The sequence below is a fragment of the Patiria miniata genome, unplaced genomic scaffold (genome assembly GCF_015706575.1).
Source record: "Patiria miniata isolate m_02_andy unplaced genomic scaffold, ASM1570657v1 HiC_scaffold_29, whole genome shotgun sequence".
Taxonomy (NCBI): domain Eukaryota; kingdom Metazoa; phylum Echinodermata; class Asteroidea; order Valvatida; family Asterinidae; genus Patiria; species Patiria miniata.
The window spans coordinates 7,830,937-7,853,149 of NW_024037068.1; the positions used below are offsets into that span (position 1 = coordinate 7,830,937).

Sequence of the window (22,213 nt, forward strand, 5' to 3'; positions counted from 1 at the left end):
GTGAAAAAATCTTTGGAAGATTACCGTTAAGCATGTGTAACTTAACGTGTAGCAAACGCCGCTCTTTTCTTTCGATCAGAAAGTGTGATGTGTGCTTAATTGTCCATACATTTGCCGTAAATAAATTTTGACGAAATCAATTTATTGAAAAAAGTGAATCCTAAAGTACGCCAAGTTGTTCACTATTAAAGCGGAGGAAAAAAATGCCTGTATTTACACATGCAAAGCAATGGCATCGATCGATCGCGTACAAATCTTAGACAGAAATCGTTTGTCGATCACTATATATCTGCAGATCTCCAGTCATTGTTCAGAAATAAACAAGTTCCATAAGTTAAAACGAAAAAGACAATGGTTTTTTCCTCTGAATTTGTATAGTTCAATAACAACTTAGTAGAGACAATTTCGGCTTTTCGACTTGAGTCGATAATTCCGTTGAACTCGTATAAATCGAGCCCGCCCTCATTTGACAAACCTCTGCACCACTCCAGGTCGAGTTAAAAGTTCAAGGATTTTCTGTCATCGCTAGCGCTAGCGCAGTTTGTATTCATTCGGGTATGACGGTACCGTGAACAGCACTGGTTGTGCATCCATAGTCATGCTAGCACATGTACTGCAGATCGTGCACTAAACATGTCTGGATTATAACTCGGGATTGATTGGGCTGTCATTCATACATAGACCTACTCGTGGTTAATGGAGGACAGGAGCCCTTATCACTGTAGACAGACACGTCACAACAGGTAAAACTTGAAATCGTGTTTGTATAAGTTGATTGTTACACGCCAACTATAGACCATCCCTTACGAAAATGTCCTGTGGTATTCCTGTGGTACTTCTGTGGTACATATGTTTACCACAGAAATTACCACAGGAAAAGTATATATGACCAGAGTACCACACAAATTCATGTGGTAATGCCGACGCTGTCCTGTGGTATTCTTGTGGTACATGTAGGTACCACACAAAGTACCACAGAACAGTAAGATTTGAGAAAAGTACCACATACATGTGTGTGGTATTTGCCACATCCTGTGGTACTTCTGTTGTACTACCACACGAACTACCACAGGTCAGTGGAATTACCACATAAATGTGTGTGGTACCTTCGATATCCTGTGATACTTCTGTTGTACTGTACTAAATACCACACAAACTACTACAGGTCAGTGGAATTGGATGAGAGTACCACATAAATGTGTGTGGTACCTTCGGTATCCTGTGGTACTTCTGTTGTACTTACTAAATACCTCACAAACTACCACAGGTCAGTGGATTTACCACATAAATGTGTGTGGTACCTTCGATATCCTGTGGTACTTCTGTTGTACTAACTAAATACCACACAAATTACCACAGGTCAGTGGTATTGGAGGAGAGTACCACATAAATGTGTGTGGTACCTTCGATATCCTGTGGTAGTCTGTTGTACTGTACTAAATAACACACAAACTACCACAGGTCAGTGGAATTGGATGAGAGTACCACATAAATGTATGTGGTACCTTCGATATCCTGTGGTACTTCTGTTGTACTTACTAAATACCACACAAATCGTGCAGGTCAGTGGAATTGGATGAGAGTACCACATAAATGTGTGTGGTACCTTCGATATCCTGTGGTACTTCTGTTGTACTTACTAAATACCACACAAACTACCACAGGTCAGTGGAATTACCACATAAATGTGTGTGGTACCTTCGATATCCTGTGGTACTTCTGTTGTACTTACTAAATACCACACAAACTACCACAGGTCAGTGGAATTACCACATAAATGTGTGTGGTACCTTCGATATCCTGTGGTACTTCTGTTGTACTTACTAAATACCACACAAACTACCACAGGTCAGTGGAATTACCACATAATTGTGTGTGGTACCTTCGATATTCTGTGGTACTTCTACGTTGTACCATATGCTAAATGCCACACACACAAAAATGATATATTTAGGCGGAATGTATATTTAGGCCGAATAAAAAAAAATGTTTCTCATCCCAAATTTTGAAAAAAAAGGAGGAAGCTAGCTTAGAGGGGCTTTTTATTTTTTATTATTTTTTTTTCAAGATGGCCGCCATTTTTAACTTTCCTGCAATCGTTGGTGTTAGTCCACTGTTCAAAGACACTTTTAAAATGAAAAACAAGTTGGACAAGAGAACTGAACATATTTACAGTCATTTAGAGTTGTATTGTTCTACAATGAACAGGTTGCATATGCTTTAACCTTAATTTGTTCTGTGTTTTTTTACTGCATTCTTAAAAATTAAAAAATAATAAAAAAAATCCAGGCGGCCTCCAAAAATAGTAAAGGGCGGGGACGAGAAACATGTTTTGTTTTTTTAACTTCGCCTTAGTTACATATGTGCACATTTTAAAAATATGAAAGTTATAACTATCATATTTTTAAAATTTGCACATATATGTAACTATTAGGCGAGGTAAAAAAAAAACATGTTTTATGCTACCATATAAATTACCAAAGAAAAAGAGATTACCATCCAATATACAGTGTACATAAATTATAACAAATACACAAATAAGAACACACCGTCATAAAAACATACATGAACAAATATTGCCCCAATATGTACTGAACAGTACTTGTACATAAAGCCCATGCATACTTGTACATGTGTACATAATATATGTACATGTACATGTACATGTATATTGCAGGGTACACTGTATCCTGTTCCCCACAACCACATGTGTGACCTTGTGTGCCCTGTGCAGTGTGTGACCCATGCATGACCCACCCGTGATTCCATAATATACACAGTGTACTAACCATGCAGGGGTCAGGTTTCACGAAAGGTCACCCATACAGCTCCTCCACTGCAGTGAGTGTGCGGGAAGTTTGAAAACCAGTACAGTTTGAATCACAGCACTACATGAAGCAGGGCAGTACAGATGTGCATGGGGCTAGACATGGCAGAATTCAAAACTGAATATGTGTATGAAATAAGCGCCCCACTTCTGCCTGTAAGCAAAGATCAATTGCCAGTATAATATACTGTGTTACTGTGAGCTTGAACATACTATGGTAGGAGGTATGTGAAGTTTTCTGGATGATGAAAACTGGACCGAGTGGATCGAGTCATGCTGAATGGGTCTTGCAGTACGTCATGGTCTAGCTGTCAAATGTACCGGTAAGTCTGAATTATGATGTCTCAAGCTAGTGCCAATGTAGGAATTTGTTTCAAGACATTTATGTGGATCAGTTAGAATTCCCATTACAACTTCATAGAATCAATTCCAGTCTGGACAGTTTGCATCCTCGCACATTCAATATGGAAGCTTTTTTGAAAAATTCCATGCTCTTTATAAACCGTGTCACATATGACTTGATGACAATGCTGTATTTGTTCAGCGCCATCTTTATTATCAGATCTACCTCATCAAAAGTATAAACTGTTTGTGTTCTTTGTGTCAAATTGGAAAACTTTGTCTTCAAGTGATTTGACTGGGAATTTAAAAGGGGGGGGGGAGATATTGTTCATGAAATGATACCAAACATTAAGATTTAAACATAGTAAAAGTTACATGCAAACTCATTACTTTATATATCAAGTATGGAACTTGTACGAATTTCAGTAACACCATCTGCTCATGACTATGGGAAATTACTCTCCTGGTTTAACTTCTGCATTCGTAAATTACACACAAGTTAATAATCAATTCAGAGGATGTTACCTCAAATATTCCATACGTAAGTGATTAGTTGTTGCATGCACTCTTCGGTATTATTACAAACGTTGACTGTTCAATTTTTTTTTAATATGAAACGTATATTACAGAAATGTACAAAAATGTTTTTGAGTTTGACTGCAACTAAACTACAACTGCAACTACAACATTTTTTTCCTTTGTTGAACACCATATTGATTCATAAAAACTAACAAGTTTGTTTCTTTTCTTTTCCAGCTTTCGTGACTTAATTCCCACCAAAGATGGTGGTACATGTGAAGAAGAAACCATGGATATTCTACCTCAAGGATCCCGTTCAAGTGGAAACAATGGAATCCCATCCAGCAATTACCACAGGAACATTAATACCGCAGGAACATTATCAAATATACATTAATACCACAGCTGCAGGAACAGGTACTGCAGAAACTAACAAAGGAACATTGCCCCCCCCCCCCCCCCCCTCGGCATCATTGCCACAAACATTATATCATGGTCAATTTACCACAGGAACGATAACAAATGCACCGCAGGAACATTTAGTTACCACAGGAACATTTACCACAGGAATAATATCAACGTACCACAGGAACATTTACCACAGAAAGAATAACAAATGTACCACAGGAACATTACCACAGGAAATTAATACAGGAACATTACCACAGGAATGTACCACACACATGTACCACAGCAATATTACCACAGGAATATGTTACCACAGCAATATTACCACAGGAATGGTACCACAGGAATTGTACCACAGGAATGGTACCACAGGAATGGTACCACAGGAATTGTACCACAGGACTGTTACCACAGGAATTGTACCACAGGACTGTTACCACAGGAATTGTACCACAGGAATGTTACCGCAGGAATAGTGCTGTGGTAATGTCCCAAAAAACCACAAGAACTTTCCTGTGGTAATGTCCTGTGGTACTTTTTTGTGGTAATACCACAGGACATTTTCGTAAGGGATGGTCCCAACGGAAGCTGGGATCGTCCTAGCTAAGCTTGGAATACCCAGCTATACAGCTCGGGAGATTCGCCATAACTCATGTCTTATGGGAGACTCCCTGTCATATGAGCCTATAGTCTAGAGCTGGGTATTCCAAGCTGTCGGACGGTCGCAAAGCTTTATTTGGGATAGTCCATACTTTTGGTCGATGGTCTACGGAAGCGTTAAAGGGACATACATGTAATACAAACTTAAAAAAGAAGAAAAAATAAGTCATATATCTCATAATTATCACTTGTTATTAAGTCATTGATATGACTTATATGTAAGAATAATGACTAAGTATTCAGTCATAATTATGACATATCTCATAATTACGACTTAGTAATTGTTAAATCATAATTATGACATATCTCATTAATATGACTTATTATTAAGTCACATTTATGACTTACATGTTATAATAATGACTTAGTATTAAGTCATAGTTATGAGATATTCTAAGTCGTAATTACGACTTAATACTAAGTCGTAATTATAAGATATAAGTCATAAATATGACTTAATAATAAGTCATTATTATTAGATAGAAATCATAACTTTGACTTAATAATAAGTCATACATATGAGATATAAGTCATAATTATGATTTAACAATTACTAAGTCGTAATTATGAGATATATATCATAATTATGACTTAATACTAAGTCATTATTATAAGATATGTCATAACTATGACTTAATAATAAGTAATAATTATGACTTATTTATTATTATTTTTTAGTTAGTTTTATGGCCCTTTAAGTTTAACACTTCCGTGATGGTCCGATTGGGACGTAAAAATATTATCACGATTATGTTGCAACATACTTTGCCAATTAGGACGATGCTGTGGGTACATTGCAATCATGGTACGATCGTTGTATTTTGAGTGTGATCATGAACCATAGTTCGAACTATGGTTCATTTCGTTTTAAAAGCATATGTGCCTTGATTGGGTAAATCTCAGATTAGACTTGAGTGATGAAAGACATGCAAAACAAAATCAGGCCATTTTTACTCACTCTTTACCCGACAACATTATCCAACAGTTTCATGAGCCAATTAAGACAAGGTCCTCAGTCTTTCACAAACCACGTCTGAAGTCTCAATCCTATTTTTAAAGGAGACTTTTCTTCAATATTTGGCTCCTGAGAGCCCGGAGGTCAAGTGATATCGCTTTGAGGTCAAAGACTAGACTGGTACATGTCCAACCATGGTCCAACTTTTTTGAAAAGACTGACGTCTTCATAGTCGGTTGGCTGCATGACGATGGAGAAATGTGTAGAAATAGACTGACCAGTTCCAGACATGCCCTTTTGGCATATCTGTTGAATGATTGTTGAATGATGCAGTACTGAAGGGTTGTTGGACTGGTTGTTTCAGGTGCCAGTCTATCAATTTCTTGTATTGCATGTTTTCACCAAACAGGTTTCCCCCGATTGTTTTTGTTATTCAACAGTGATAACACAATATAATAATATTAGTCCGTGGGACGAGAGGCCGAAAACGCTTTAGTTTTCGAGATGTTATACAATTTCCCGGACATGTAGATTATGGTGTACCATATCGACAAACTTTGTTCCCCGATCCACAGTTTGTTTGGGAATGAGAAAATCTGGGATAAAAACTCCGACAATTCTGCATGAGAAAAAACATAAGAAACAGCGCCCTCTATTGACACAGTCAGAAACCTTTTCGCACGCAATGATTCGCTCGTACCCCCTGGACAAAACGCAATGAGGGATTGCCAGATGATACTTCTTTCAAGTTCCACATTACATGCATATTCTAGATTTTTGTTATTTTTTGTCATCAGGATGCCAAACCCTTTTCATTACAATTTGTCCAACTTGAAATTATCAAGTTTTAAGATCGAATGTTATTTTCAGAAATGAACTATTTGAGGGGTTAGTATAATAGATCAAATATTGTTTCACTGACATGTTTGAAGTTTTGTGCTCGAAAATGCTGGAAATTTCAAGAAAAACATAAATGTTCAAGCAGTCTGGTTCCCTGACTCCACTAAAGATGAAATGGGTCAATTTATAGATGTCAGAAAACTGTAAGGTGACCCAGCCTAGATGGCCTGCACCCGTTCATGAACATGCAACCAATAGCAAACAAAATTTGGACTGAAAAAAAGGGTACATTTGGAGCAGTAGTTGAAAAATAGTTAGGTTTTTCCAACGGTGGGCCGACCACTGTTGGAAATTTATACAAAATACCACTTTTCTTGAAAATGACTTCACACCAGGTGCCATAATTTTACAGGATGCTTTAGACTGTCATTTACCAACATCATAGTAAGGTGTTTCGTAAAAAAAAAATGGTAATTTTGTTGTTCGATGTTTGCAAATGTTGTATATTCCGTTGAACTACATTAAATATAGTCAAATCGTACCCCCAGATGAGAATCTCATGATGCATGGTAACATCTTTTAGTTTGTCTTAAAGAAAAATTGCCATAATTGAAGTTTTTTAAACAGACCCCCCCCCCTTCAATAGCAGTGACGCAGAATTTGAATAAGAAATCATATACATGTATCAGATAAGTTGAAGCGTCCTATTACAAAACCACCAAAAAAAATGACATCTCAAGTTCTCATACATGATTGTACTTAGGTTGATTTTATTTTTGCTACACTTTTAATAAAAAAAAAATATTCTCAAAAAATAAAGACACAAATAACTACAAATACTGTTTGGGTATTTTTTTTAATATTCCGGGCGCAATGATGGTTTAAGTAATCACCAAAAGAAATGTATTTAAAACATGTATAATCTAATTGTATTTCGTTTATTTATTTATTTTTGGGGGAGGGGGCAATTTTAACTTTCACAGTTTGTACCTACTTCAAGAATAATGGTATTAAGATGACGTAAGTTGTAAAATCTGTACTGAATGAAGTTACTCGTTTATTTCCAACTGACAGAACGAGCTATATAAATTATGAGCTCCTGTATACATCACAGGCCGATCACATAATTGTTGTAACATGCATCAACAGTTTATCAAATTGAAGGACCCACTTTCTGTTTGCAAACTTTTTTAAGTAGAGAAAAATAATTTATATTCCCCTATTTGGAAGCTTTGAGTGGCAGCATTACAACTGCAATTTGTTTCAGCTTAAACCCTTTTACCGTTTTTATTATTTGAAATATTGTTTTAAGAACCGATTCATGTTTTGTTGTTGCTCCATCCATTCCGCAAGAACCACCAATAAACCCAAACGGCCCACCCGCTTCTTCTTTTTTAGGCTGCATCAAATTAGTAATACTTTTTATTTTATTTCAGGCATACCAATTTTGAAAAGATGGTTCAGAAGTACGTTCAGATGTTCCACCAGATGCCACGCACTTATATTACTATTGAAAACATGTTACCCAGAGATAAGAGTTAACAAAATTAATCTGATTGGGGGTTTAATCATACCAATCGATGTTTATGTAGCTAATACATAACATTCAATCTTAAATTTAAAACTTGATCCTCTCATGTTCGACAAACTGTAACGAAGATATTTTGGCATCCTGATTAGAAATAACAAAACAATCTAGAATAATATGAAAGAAGGATCATCTAGCAACTAGGAAGCACTCATTGGCCGAGTTCGGGCGCGGGTCTTGTTCTTGACACGGGTATATCATATTCTTGCAAACATATATATTTGGTGGTGTGAGATCCTGTTCCGAGTGCAGTGTTTGTGGGTCGTGTTCCCGCCGTTCGAGCGCGAGAACAATAAAAATGCTCAATCAAGAACAGACCGCCCGAACTCGGACGGCCATTGCGTGAGAAAAGGTTTCTGACTATGTAAATAGAGGGCGCTAATTCTTATGTTTTTTTTTTCTAATGTAGGATTTTCGGCGTTCTTATCCTAGATTTTCTCATTCTAAAACAAACTGTGGATCGGGGAACAAAGTTTTTTCGATGTGGTACACCATAATCGACATGTCTGTGAAGTTTTATAAAATTCGGCGAACCAGACCGCGTGGCGAGTGAAAAAAAGGCCTCGTCCCACGGTCTATATAGCCATAGGGTTACGTACGTTGTTCTGTTAAAGGGCCCATGAAGTGATTTTTTTCTGAAGAACATGTTTTGTGCAGCTTTTTACTTCTCTTTAATGTATAAAAACGTATTTGACATCCCTCTTTGGTTAATTTTATGAAAAGTGCACTTCTATAAGCATTTAACATTGTCCATGCTTTTCCGGAAAATTGAGGGCGCTGTTGCTGTGATGTCATTTCAGGAAGACACTGTTCAGTTTAAGGGTTTTCTGTTCAAATTGTGAACCCAAACATGCGATCAAGCTAAATGAGTCGTTTGTCGGGATTTTTTATTTGGAGATACAGGCCAAAATGGGCCACTTCATCACATGACTTCATAACATCTCTTGGTGTTCCAACTTCCATAATTTTTGAAGAATGGTATCAGCCTGCGGTTTTCACAGCAGTAATGCTGAGATTGTGCTCTCTTCAAATCTGTAATAAAACATTTTTTTACCAAGTCGACAAACGACTCATGTAGCTTGATCGCCATTTATTGAAATAGTTGTGAGAAAAGTTTGCCCATTGGCTTACTGCCATGTACTGACACAACAACGAATCAGCGAAGAAAAGAAAATTCACGACAGCAAAATACCCAAAATTCTGGCAACTTTGTTTGTGCCGAGATCAGTGTAACATTGAGGTTTTCTGCCTGGAATCACCATTTTGCTCATGAACATGGACATTTGCATTGGCATAAAAACCAAAAAGGCACCAAAAATGAAAATGGCAAAACGAAAATTGAAATAGAGTTAAATGGAACCAATGTGCACTTCCAGGGATTGCATTAAAAAATTGCACTGCATTGGCCCTTTAATGTTTTTATAGGAAACCATGCAACGACGCCCTGTACTTTTCCCGTAGATAGCCTATATATATGTCTACATTACCACATAGTACACTTGCACTCTTTTGTTTGTTTAGGTCAAGGCTACATTCTTTGGCAAGGTTATTTCCCTTTCAGAAAGGAAATACACGGCAGTGTACTTATCCCACAAGCCAACAAAAAACATGTGTTTATAGTTTCCGTGAGTTGAACGAGATTTCCGTTGTGTGCATAGCTAAGCAGCGCCATGAAACAAGTGACATTCGTGGAATCATTTGTTTTTACAGGATGCGATCACTCACTTTAAATATCTTGGTTTGTCATATAAACCAAAAAGGGAAACTAAGGCCAAAAAAAAAGTCTTCGGTTTCTGGTATGCGCGCGCGTCGCCGTAGCCATGCGCGTCGGCAAAATGAAAAAGTTTGTTTTCAATGAAAGATGATGTCTCAAAACCGCCAAACTCACTGGTTTGACTGGAATCCTGCTGCTGCACAATTTTAACGTGTTTTTAGATCGGGTTATGGTCAAGAATATGCTTCATTTGGCCTCTCTGGACTCCCATATATTTGCACTTAGTTTAGTCGGGCACCATTTGCAGTCATCAGCCGACATTTGAAGCAAAAAATCAGTTAAAATAAAAAAAAAAAGCCGCGTCTCCGCACCACTTTTGGGGCAAGCTCCATACCTGAAACCGGAGACTTTTTTGGGGCCTAACCATAGTGCATTAGTTTCCGTTTGAGGTTTATTTGAAAATCAGGGGCGGATCCAGGAATTTTTTTTTGGGGGGGGGGGTTTCATCAGCAAAAAAAATCTGAAAGTGTACACAGTTTTTTTTTCTTCTCCGGACACTTGCCTTCCGCAAAATCAAAAACTGGGGGGGGGGGGGGACCATATTTCAATAGGGGGCGCTTAAAAAAAAATTCGACGATTATTAACACTAGATTACCGTATTTTGAACAGGCGGACATTATACAAGTACATTTTTTTTGGGGGGGGGTCAAGCATTTTTGTTAAGAATTTGTATGATAATTTCTTTTTTGGGGGGACAGAGTTGGTGGGAGGGGGTTTGACCCCCCCCCCTCTCCCCCCCCCCCTCTCCCCCCCCCCACCCCCCTCTGGACCCGCGCCTGAAAATAAGTTATAAAAAGCCGTATCCTCTCTGAGTGATCCGCGTTTACTGTTGCCCAGGTCTGCAGCATTGCTATTAATGTTGCTAGCGTCGTGGCTTTGGGCGTGATCCTCGGCTTACATGGTATATATAAATTGCTCATTGGCTTCTGACTAGCGCCCCTTGAACAAAGGCATTGACAAAACGGGGAACCGCCAACATAGGGCTGCATAGCTCAGATGGTAGAGCACCGAACGGTGATTCGGAGGTCGCAGGCTCAAACCCCGCTCCAGCACTCTAAAACTCTTGGGTCAGATTGACCCCGATATGAGTCCATAATCTGCACAGTGCTTTTCAGGGTTAAAAAAATGACGCTTTTCTGGGTTAAAATGATACAGAAAAATTGCCATTTGTGGACCGGAAAAGTTTCATTTTGACCAGAAAGGGTAATTTTTGACCCGGAAAAGGACTGTGCAGATATAGACTCAGATTCTGGGTCAATTTTGACCCAGGAGTTTTTAGAGTGCAGTTTCGTTGATGTACGTACCTTAAAGTCAGATTTAACTGTAAAGTACTCATTGAGTGTTTACAAACCTGACGCGGCTGGGTGAAGTCCAACAGCTTTTATGAGTTCAGAATTTACCAACACGAAGATCTGCAGTGAATGGGAATCTGGTCGAAGCGGTAGTTTTCCTTATCAGTTTTCCAAAGCGAGTCAGTGTATTGACAGTGCTGTCACGAGAGGGCAGCCTATTTGAGATTATGGCCGACGCAGTATAGGAGAGGTAATTTGGTTTGGGTCAATACAAAAGACTTTACCCAAATGGCTAATAAACTTGTTTGAACTTTGTGCCCATCAACGATCACTGTATGCGTTTTATGCTGGTACAACCTAATTCAAACAATTATACTCAGTCGTCATAGGACATCGAACAAAAAATTAACCCGGATTTCAGATAACCCGAGGGATAGCTACTTGTTTGTGTGGCCACAATAGGCCCTTTAACGAAATCAATGCTTTCCCCCTTCACACGGGCACCGTCAACTTCAGTACGTCATTCGGTCAGAGACGGCGCGGCACATGGGACAGTGGCTGATGGTGGTGTGACGACTGCATGAAAAACAGTTTTACATACGAATTCCAAATATCGCCCTTCGTTTTCTTCAATAGGCTTTCACACACGAAGAACAGAATTCGCCGTTCAGTTTATCAGCAAAGGTTAGATAATCTCAGTGAACTCTTTTGTGGATCTAGACATAATGTATCTTTAGTGCAGTGGGAAAAAAGTACGAGAATGTATGGTTCATGATGAAAGGAAAGTCACACTTCAATATCGCAGGGACGAATCCAGGTTTTGCTGATGAGGGGTTTTAGCAGGCATGTACTAGGTTTTGGGTTATTTCCCTTTTGGCGTTCCGGGGATGGGGGGGGGGTGGGGGAGTGTAAACCCGTCACTTCCCTGCCCTACCCACCCCACCCCTGTTCCGCAAGTCTACATAGGGGTTTGCAGTGAAAAGTTTTGTAAAGTTAGGAATGGAACGTGAGTAAATGTTAAGTTACTAAAACAGGGCGAGTCAAAAGGAAAGTGACCTGGATGAATGATCTTGTTTCTTAAAAGCAATACAATTTGATGCACCAATGAAATATATCTTAAAAGAGCATGTTCTCCCATTCATCTAAATAACCCAATAGAATTACTGAAATTGATCCATGTTATCAGAAATAATATGCATGTTTTACTAAAAGAACCAATTTTTGTATAGCTGCCCATAGAATGCCTTTAGAAGCTAATGAGCTGAGTGAGAATTACAAATTACACACAGGCATTCAAATACAAATAAGATATTAATCATTTGAGTCAAGACTGAAACGTTATTTCTTCTGTCAGCATTTGTGTTTTGAATGTGAGGAACAGGTCAACTCTTTTTTTTCTGAAATATTGATGGCGACTTTCCCCTGTATTCTTTTGCGAGTTTTCGTATATTCATGGAGTTGGGAAAACGTCCACGTTTCATCGTGTTCAATGGGTTTTCATCAGTCCGTAGAACGGTAAAATGATCAGTGGTGGACAGCTGAATTTTATGATATTTTTATTAAAATAGACATAACTTAGGAATAGCGTATGCAAATTACGTGAAACGTTCACAGTTACTAGTCAGTAACATGTACTTTATCCCAATGTTATTTTTATGAAATGGAGATAATTTGGTCACATTCGTTTTAAGTAACCCTCAATAATATCCATCAATGTGAAAGTTTGATCTGATATTGATGCCCAAAATGTTTATTTTGACATCAAAGTCTTATATTTTCACGCTATTCACGAGTCCAATTGGAGTATTTGACAGAAATCATAAGAACGGGTTTTTTTTTCAGAAACATTAATAAAGCAGTTGGGCAAAACCCAACATTGAATTTACATCACCCCGATGTAAATTCCATCTTATGATTTGTTTGGATAAAGATGCTGCTGCTACATTAGATTCGAGCCAAATAGCCGACTCCGGCAACGAATCTGTTTTCCCCAAACGACATCCGCTTTCCATCTTCTGATTGATCCAATACATGCATATCTAATGCCTTGTTCTCCATACCACAAACCCAAGATAGGCTTTACGTCTTGTGAAAATGTTCCTTCATCACTTTACTTATTTAAAAGGTAAAATGAGAAGAAGTGAAAAACACTCACTGAGATTCGAACTCGATCACCTGATTAGAAGTCAGGACTTCTTCCAACCCGTCCACGAATGAGCTGCCAATCGTCGGTGATTTAAAAACTGTTATTCCTTGGTATATAACTTATTCTCCAATTTCCCTGGACATCATGAATATGCTTAACGCAGAGAGAGCGCCCTCTTTTGATATTGTCCGATCTGGTTTGGGAAACGAAATTTCGCACCCCGACAAGCTGGTTGGTCGAGTGGTAAGACGTCTGGACTGGTAAGCAGAAGGTCGTGGGTTCGAGTCCCACCCGCTGCGGGTAGCCGCTCAACAAATCATGTCTCTCCGTTAGTTATTGTGAGTTAGTAGGTTAGTTCGTAACAAACATTAACATTGACCATTGCTCCTAAATAAGTTTACCGATTTCAACCAAACTTTGTCAAAATTATCAGTAGCCCAGTCCCAACATGTCACATGACAAAACTGGGATCAAAGGTTAACATAGTATCACTGGGGTCGAAAACCTGATTTTTTGTTGAACTCCAAACACTATTCATTCAAGAAATCACATGGCACAATCATGTGACACATGCATGAACACGAATTCGTTGGCCCGCAGCTTCCGAGATCCGATCGAGCTCGTTTTCTCACAATCACTCCAGACAACACTAATGCATACAGTGTTCATAAAATACGTCGCCTAGGGGCAAAACCCACTATTGAAAGAACACATCAGCAGTGTATATGCGGAAATAGAAATCCTGCACATGAAATCAGACTACCTGTTACGGGGTTTCAAACAGGTAGTCTGATGTTATTCAAGCAACAATACATCAATTGAAAAGCCTCAGGCGGTTCGAATTGTGTTAATTCAGGCTGGCGTAGTGCAGCAGAATGCATTGTTACTTGCTGTGGCCACAGTTGCGTGTGAAAGCTCAACAGCTTCAGAATTCTACATGAAAAGATTAAATTAAAGAGAAACTGCGTCCTGGAACAGCCCAATTGGGCTACACAACGCGCTTTAAACGAAGTGATATTAATCGGAAAGAACATTTGAATGTAGGATATAAACATCCACAGGACACACTCAACGTGTATATCGTACATTGACTGAGAACGACAGGACAAACGTATTCGTACACCGTCGTGTCCGATGTAAACAACTGGGGTTTTCGTCTTTTCTCGGGAACGCTAAGACATTAGGTTGGTTTCCTTTCAACCAGGTGTTTGAAATTAGTTAAGTCAACATTCCAAAACATGACAATTTCAGGACCTAGTGCCCCTTGAAGTAGAACCCACGTCCAGTTGCACTGTGCTGGCACTGTACTCGATCAGTTTCATATGAAGCCCGGGAAGGGACAGGGTGGATTTTTGTTTTGGAATTTCCTAATTCGTTCGCACGAATTACTAATTCGTTTGCACGAATTGCTAATTCGTTCGCACGAATTGCTAATTCGTTCGCACGAATTAGTGATTCGTTCGCACGAATTGCTAATTCGTTCGCACGAATTCCTATTTCGTTCGCACGAATTACTAATTCGTTCGCACGAATTACTAATTCGTGGGAACGAATTAGTAATTCGTGCGAACGAATTACTGGAGTTATTCGTGCGAACGAATTGGTAATTCGTGCGAACGAATTGCTGGAGTTTGCTAATTCGTTCCCACGAATTAGTAATTCGTTCGCACGAATTAGTAATTCGTTCGCACAAATTAGTAATTCGTTCCGACGAATTTCTAATTCGTGCGAACGAATTACTAATTTGTTCCCACGAAAAGTTTCAATATAGCCTGAGGGGAAAAGGAAATAGTCGTAATTGAAATCAGAACCCCTGACCTGTTTTGAGCCTGATCTATAAATATGCAAAGCGATAGCAGCACCAAGTGTTTATCCACTGCAGGCTTTACTGTCAACTAATTTTTTGCACTTAACTTACATGTATGACTTACCAGGCCCTATATTTAGAATAATTATATGTATATTTGCTTCAAAAGGACCGTAATCACAATATCCAAATATTCTGCTGAACCAGCTCAAGATACACTCGGCTTGTGTTTGTTCCACCTATACACGTATGTGTTAAGTTGTAGATCACAAACCTGTTTCACATTAGGACGTGTAAGCTTGCAATGGGAAGATGAACATCAGTTCAAATTTGGCAATATTTATTTCCTTTAAAATGTGTAGGATACAATTCCTCCCTTTTGGATTTTTTTCCCCGTTTTCATGACACTGTCATGATCCAAGTTATAATTGTCGCGATTCGTTCAACGCATCCAAGTCCAAAGTGAACGAGAATTAAAGAAAACGTTTCTGGTTGGTCCATGTGTGGCATCCAGGGAGAACTGTACAGATGCCATACAAGTCATTTTGACATTACTTGGACACGGATTAGAAATCATACCAATGGGGATCATGACAGAGTTTGATTAGGGTTTTCTTTGAGGTCTGTTTCTTTTGATTTCAGAGATGGCAGAGGGGGAGGACGATGCCATGTGTGTCTTGGATAGGTTCGGCGAGGAGTACCTGAACTGCACTATCTGCCAGGACAGGTACAAGCAGCCTAAGATCCTCAACTGCCTTCACAGCTTCTGCAAGGAATGCCTGCTCAAGTACCAGCCCTCCCAGGGCCCCGTCAAGCTCAGCTGCCCAGTCTGCCGACAGGAGACGGTGATCCTGGAGGGAGGCGTGGCCGGATTGAAGACCAACTTCCCGCTGAGTGGGATCGTGGAGGCCTTCCAGAGACACGAGGAGAAGATCCTGGCTAGCGGGAGATCGTCTCCGGCTGCCAGCGAGCGGGCCCAGGCGTCACTGCCTCAACGCAGCGTCCGGGAGTGCAGAAAGCACGAGGGGGAGAGGACCTGGTTCTACTGCGAGACGTGCCAGGACCTGGTCTGCCGGGTGTGCACCACCAAGACGCACCGGGAACACGAGTTCCAAGAGATCGACGCCGCCGCCTTGGCCTGCAGGGAATCCCTCCGCGGTTACCTCCCGCGAGTTGGAGAACTGTTGACCGGGGTTGAGGGTGCGCTTAATGCTACAAAGAACACACATCACCTGGTAGTCGCAGCAGTTGAAAGAAGCAGGCAGGAGGTGACGGATCGCGCGATGGCTGCCGTAGCTATGGTGATGGACGCCAAGCAACGCATCCTGGACGAGATCGACTCGACCGAGGAGGAGCGGGCCAAAGCAGTGAAGGAGCAGACCAAGAGTCTTACGATGCTACGGGATAAAATGCGGCACTCTCTGACCGTTTCGGAACACCTGTCATCCAGCGCCACGGATGAGGACCTCCTGTCTCTCTTCCCGATCTTCCAGGCCGACTTGAAGGAACTCGGAGACCGACCCACCACACCCCCGTCTACCCCGACCTCGTTCATGCGGCTCCTGCCAGCAACGCAGCCGACGATGGTGGATCTCGGGAGACTAGTTGTGAACACCGAGAAGTGGAAGATGACAAAGAAAGTGGGCAAGTGGGGAAGCGATAAGAAGGATTTCGACGGCGCGAGGGGAGTGGCAGTGTGCCCTGATGGGAGAATCGCCGTGGCTGACATGGGCTTGTGGACCAGGGGCATCACCTTCTTCACGTCTGATTGGACATACGAGGCATTCATCAAATTCGCGGACAGTAAGTACAGCCGATCACCTCTTGTCTAATGAGATTATAAAGTCAAGCCCCCTATATTCGAGCTTGGTGTAGAGAAGATTCTGATTAAGATGAATCAAATTTGTCGTCGGGCTTAAAACAATTGAGAGCACTGTAGGAGAGGAAATTCGCTGTGCACGCGCGTAGCTCTGTATAGGTTTTTGAACTTGTATCGTTCGGATACAGTTGCTTGTTATTGCAAACATTTTGTTGTCATGGTTCACAGAATTGTCATCCACCTCATCACCTTTGCCATCGACACCAATGTGGCTTGATTGTTTCAAACGTTATCATAGTTATTTTTTTAAATCTGCCATTGATTTCAGAGCCGCGGGATGTAGCATCAATCGACGATCGCATTGTAGTCGCAGACAACACTGCCGCGGTCAAAGTCTACGATGCCCAACGGTCGCTGGCCTTCAGGTTCGTAACGACCCCGCCTGGCACCGACACCAAAACCCCGGTCAACATCGTCAGCGTCGCTGTCAAGAAAGACGGAGTCATCGTAGTCGGAGACGTCGAACGGAAAGTTGTCACCGAGCACCGCTCCACTGACGGGGAGCTGCTGCGAACCATCCCGACCAATGTTCCCCCTTACTTCCTGGACGTAGGCGAGACGGACAAGCTGCTCCTGAGCGGATTGGATACGGGGGACGTCGAAGAGATCGACGGCGTAGGCACGGCGAAGTTCACGGTGAGACCGGTGATTGCCGGTGAGGACCAGGTGTCCTGCGGAGGAGTGTGTTACGGCGAGGAAGGGAACTTTTACGTAGTGGTGCACGGGAAGGAATCGCACATCGGACACGTTCATCAGTACACGTCCGCCGGGGAGTTCCTTGGGTGCGTGGCCCAGGATTTGTACGACCCTAACGGCATTGCGCTGACCACGCGGGGCGAGCTTGCTGTGGCTGACTGCTTCTCGGTTAAGGTTTATGCGAGAATGTAAAAACCGTGACGCATTCTTTCGGGACACACTTACTAATGTTAATAAGTAATCATTCAAAGCAAAAGGTGTTCGTAATATTAGCCAAACATGTGGTGTATATTATTATCCACAGTACATGTGTATCATTCTGTGTAAACAAAGAACATGAACACTGGAATGGACATTAGTATGAGAGTGTCAAAGTAATCAGCACTGAAAACATAAACTTGCCACTATAACAACATTCGAAGGTTGTCGGATATAGACTGAAATTTTGAGAGTTGAACCTTGACTTTTTGAAAGGACAAACAACCATCCAGTCGAGATAATATTTTGTTATCATACAGTGAAGTTAGAAAGATATTAAAATCGCTCTTGTAATTATTAACAGGTTATACGAATCTTGTCGTACTTATGGATACGCCTGGGCTTAAAAGTCTAAGTTTAATTTTAGAATGTTTTATTCAGTATTATATTCTTTGACAGCCATTGACTTCGTCTGCATTTTGACTGATTTTATTCTCTCGCCTGACAGATGTGTACCAATCACGGCGAATGCACTGTTGGTACATTCGCCGTGATTGGTACAAAACTATCAAAACGTTTTGAGCAATTTCCGAACGCGTGTACATTTTCTTTGCAAACTGAAATCTAAGGGAATTTTCTGCGTAAGATGTATTACTTCAGTACTTTGTTTACTCAGTTATTCCAGTTCGATTAAAGAAATATAGAATTAACTATATAAAGGGATTAATGGCATCACTTTGATAGGTAGTTGGAAGTAGCTGGCCTGTTTTGAATATTGTAATATTCTGAACAGAGAGATGTACATTTCTACACGCGTAATTTGGTCTACGTCAGTCTTCCACAGACAACCGACTAGAAATGATTTTTTTTTGATTCCAATCTCCTCGGAAATTCTTTAATGTGTGTTTCTTCGGCGCCTATGTAACGCTGAATCAATGGAGACTGAACTATTTCATATCAGAATATAACAACCACACTAGGGCATCATTCAGAATAGTATTATTACAGTGGTGCTGTACTCAACATCAAGTATTCTGTAGAACTGTCTAAAGTAAATGTTTGTATACACGTCACATCGTTTTGTTTTTATTGGATTGTTTGTTTGTTTGTTGGGTGGGTTGTTATGGTGTTTGTTGGGTTGCTTGGTTGTTGTTGTTGTTGTTGTTGTTGTTGTTGTTGTTGTTGTTGTTGTTGTTGTTGTTGTTGTTGTTGTTGTTGTTGTTGTTGTTGTTGTTGTTGTTGTTGTTGTTGTTGTTGTTGTTGTTGTTGTTGTTGTTGCTGTTGTTGCTGTTGTTGCTGTTGTTGCTGTTGTTGCTGTTGTTGTTGTTGTTGTTTATCACGATATGTTTTCCATTTATGATAGCGACGTCCGCAAAAAGAGCACGTTGTATATTTGCTGCTGCTTCTCTGATATTATTTGATAAGATTGAAAAATAATGAATATAATTTTCAAATTTATATTTTTATTGAAAACAGTAATAATGTAATGTACTTGGTGAGTAAACAATGTCCCTTTGGATAAGTTCTTTTCTCCCACAAAAACGGCAAGGTCACCGGTAGTTTCTTTTCACCCAACAATCGGTCTGGGTATCGACAGTCCGTGAAAGTTTCACTGATATTCGACCATGCATATAAAGGATACAGGTCTTTCTTTGTGACAACCCCGAAACATGGGCGTCGCCAGGATTTTTTCAAGAGGGGGGCAAACAAATTTTTGGCCAAAAATGCTTGCATTTCTCAACATATTCTCGATTTATCAGTTTTAGAGGGGGGCAGGGACATTTTGCCCCCCCCCCCCAACTCATTAAATTTACACCACTTTGTCTTCGCGCCTCTTTCTCTTTTCTTTTTTCTCTTTTTTTTCTTCTTCTTCTTCTTCTTCTTTTTTTTTTTTGGTTTTCCAGGGGGGGGGGGGCAAGTGCCCCCCTTGCCCCCTCCTCGCTACGCCCATGCCCCGAAACACCATACCAATTACACAATGTTCAGAAAAGGCCTCTCGCTATCAACACAATGGCAACAATGGGTGTCAGGACAGTGAAGGAAATAAACGGAATAACAGAACAGGACATCAACCAAATGGAATGACATTTATTTGAACTTGAAACTGAATTACAGACAAGGTTCCCACTTTCATTGTCCTGCTGCTCGACCTTCCACCTGTCTGTCGTTTAGATCAATGCATAGTTGTGCCCGTGTCCACATGTCTGCAATATCTCTCAGTGGACCATCCGTGTTCTTCTGAGGGCTTGGATTTTAACAGTAATTTATTGGCGAAGTTTCTGCAGGGTGTTTGGCACAATGCGATACACCTGAACCTTGAGGTACCGTAAAGACAGAAATCTAAGGGGTGGCATCTGGCGATCCTTGTTTAGGTTCCTGCTTGCGCCACTTTGTCCATATTTTTACAAAGTTTCTGCACTGTCCGACCGTTAGGCTGCCGTACATCTGGAAGGTGCTCTCCAAATTGACCTATCGTGTATACCTACCCGTTTCATGAAATGTTCTGACCATCAAGGCCCATTGGACAGCAGTAATCTCTGGACGTGCCACGGCTACTTTGAAATGTTACGTCTTGCATTGTGATGGCCATTAAATAATGGTCATTATCTTCTTAGAAATATTAGGAAACATTGTGTTGGTAGTGTTTTTGGATAGTCACAAAGAAAGGCCTGTATCCTGTGCATGCATGGCTGAATATCAGTGAAATTTGTACTGAATCTGACCAATACCCAGATTGAATGTTGGCTGAAGAACTAAAAGGTAGCCTTTCCCGTTTTTGTGGGAGACAAGGACTTATCCAAAGGGGCATTTTGTTTTACTCACCCTGTATTGGCATTTTTGATAATGTCGGCTGCTCTAAACAAAAATATGTATATTGGCTGTTTTTATTTTATATTTAACAAAATAATGGTCGCAAGATTTGAAATTAACGTTTTATAATTCGATTTGTTCTAATTTTTACATTATAAACAGTAATAAATATAATGTAGCATTCACTCTGACTACGTAATTTAAATTGAGCTGGAAATTTTGTTTCTTTATAGCCCCTTGTATACTTTCAGCCGTTACCTCTTGTTGACGTTTGTTCATCATTTTACATAGCCCAAACTTCTTGTATAAACAGCAACTGCCCACAATGATGGGGCCATATCTGCGGTGTCCCTTGAATGACTCGTGCAGCGAGAGTACTAGTACGTAGCTTTTTTGAATTGAAATCGAGATCCAGAATAGTGTGCTTTATCGAAATATACATCAGTCACAGAGCTAAACCTTCATCGGGTTAGTTCTTGAGAATCCGTCTTGAGATTTTGAGCACTTTTGTTGCTTCAAACGAAACAGAATGGCCGCACACATTACAAATTGTCCATTTTCACCTTTGAAACCCTAACTCCCTACTGTCGTTTACTAAGTAGAGGACCAAGTCCGCCAAAATCTATCACTCCCTTCCAATAGACATGACATAATGGAATCCACCACTGAAGTACCGGTGGATATTGATGGACTTATACACGTGACTAATACATGACAACAACAGTACAGCATGCTAGGCAAAATCAATCGGTTTCCCCTACCACTGCTTCAGGCCGCCAGGCCCAAGTCTATCTTACTCTATCAATATTTGGTCAAACCAGGCCTACAGGACCAAGTCTCCAAAAACCACCAAAATAGTGGGATGGATTTGATGGAGTTGTGGAGGTTATAAGGAAATGAAAGCACCTCACAACCGCTACGAGTGGGATCACCCACTCCTGATTCTATTTACGAACGGAAACAAATTGAATATTTTTTCCGCTTTGAACAGCGCCCCAATTAGTCGGATGGTGTCCATCTCCCCCCTCCCCCTCATCATCGACCCCGCCCCCTAACCACCACCCCTCCCTCCCCCACCAAATCCTACTTTGTGTTTTGCGACGGCCGTGTGACCGGGAACAATCCCTGCTACCTTCCAGCACGGTGTGCTGGAATTTACTACCTTACGGAGACATGAACACAATAGGGAACAAAAGATTGTATACGTCTCCAGAAGAACATTTCTATAGATGAATACGTCTCCACAAGAATTTCACGAAATAGATATATGGATTTTACTCAAAAACTAGGAATTTCCAAGGTAGGTTGATCCGTCGCAAATGGAAGAGTTTTAGAAAAGGGATATTTAGTCCAAATTTCAGCCCAGGAAATTAATTCTGGTTAAAATAAGAGCATTTTGAAACTTCAATTTCACACTCGAAAACTTTACTACACGAGAACAAAGAAATGTCTCCACAGGAATACAAATTCC

At 40.5% G+C, this 22,213-nt stretch overlaps 1 protein-coding gene across 3 annotated transcripts; it reads left to right on the forward strand.

The window, feature by feature from the left end:
• Nucleotides 1–384: 384 nt before the first annotated feature.
• LOC119735596 (E3 ubiquitin-protein ligase TRIM56-like) lies at nucleotides 385–18,305 on the forward strand. Of its 3 annotated transcripts, none has more exons than XM_038209359.1 (3): nucleotides 385–743; nucleotides 15,801–16,961; nucleotides 17,306–18,305. In XM_038209359.1, exons 2-3 carry the CDS (start codon nucleotides 15,803–15,805, stop codon nucleotides 17,923–17,925), a joined length of 1,779 nt encoding a protein of 592 aa, XP_038065287.1. In that variant the 5' UTR covers nucleotides 385–743; nucleotides 15,801–15,802; the 3' UTR covers nucleotides 17,926–18,305. The 3 variants fall into 3 exon arrangements, with proteins under 3 accessions (XP_038065287.1, XP_038065288.1, XP_038065289.1); XM_038209360.1 differs by lacking the exon at nucleotides 385–743 and adding an exon at nucleotides 11,720–11,889; XM_038209361.1 differs by lacking the exon at nucleotides 385–743 and adding an exon at nucleotides 13,541–13,689.
• The last annotated feature ends 3,908 nt before the right edge of the window (nucleotides 18,306–22,213 follow it).

Bases quoted from the DNA above. Each gene is read 5' to 3' on its own strand.
- LOC119735596 (XM_038209359.1), top strand. From the start codon at position 15,803: ATGGCAGAGGGGGAGGACGATGCCATGTGTGTCTTGGATAGGTTCGGC. The intron at 16,962-17,305 runs GTAAGTACAGCC...CATTGATTTCAG, and splicing joins ATTCATCAAATTCGCGGACA to AGCCGCGGGATGTAGCATCA.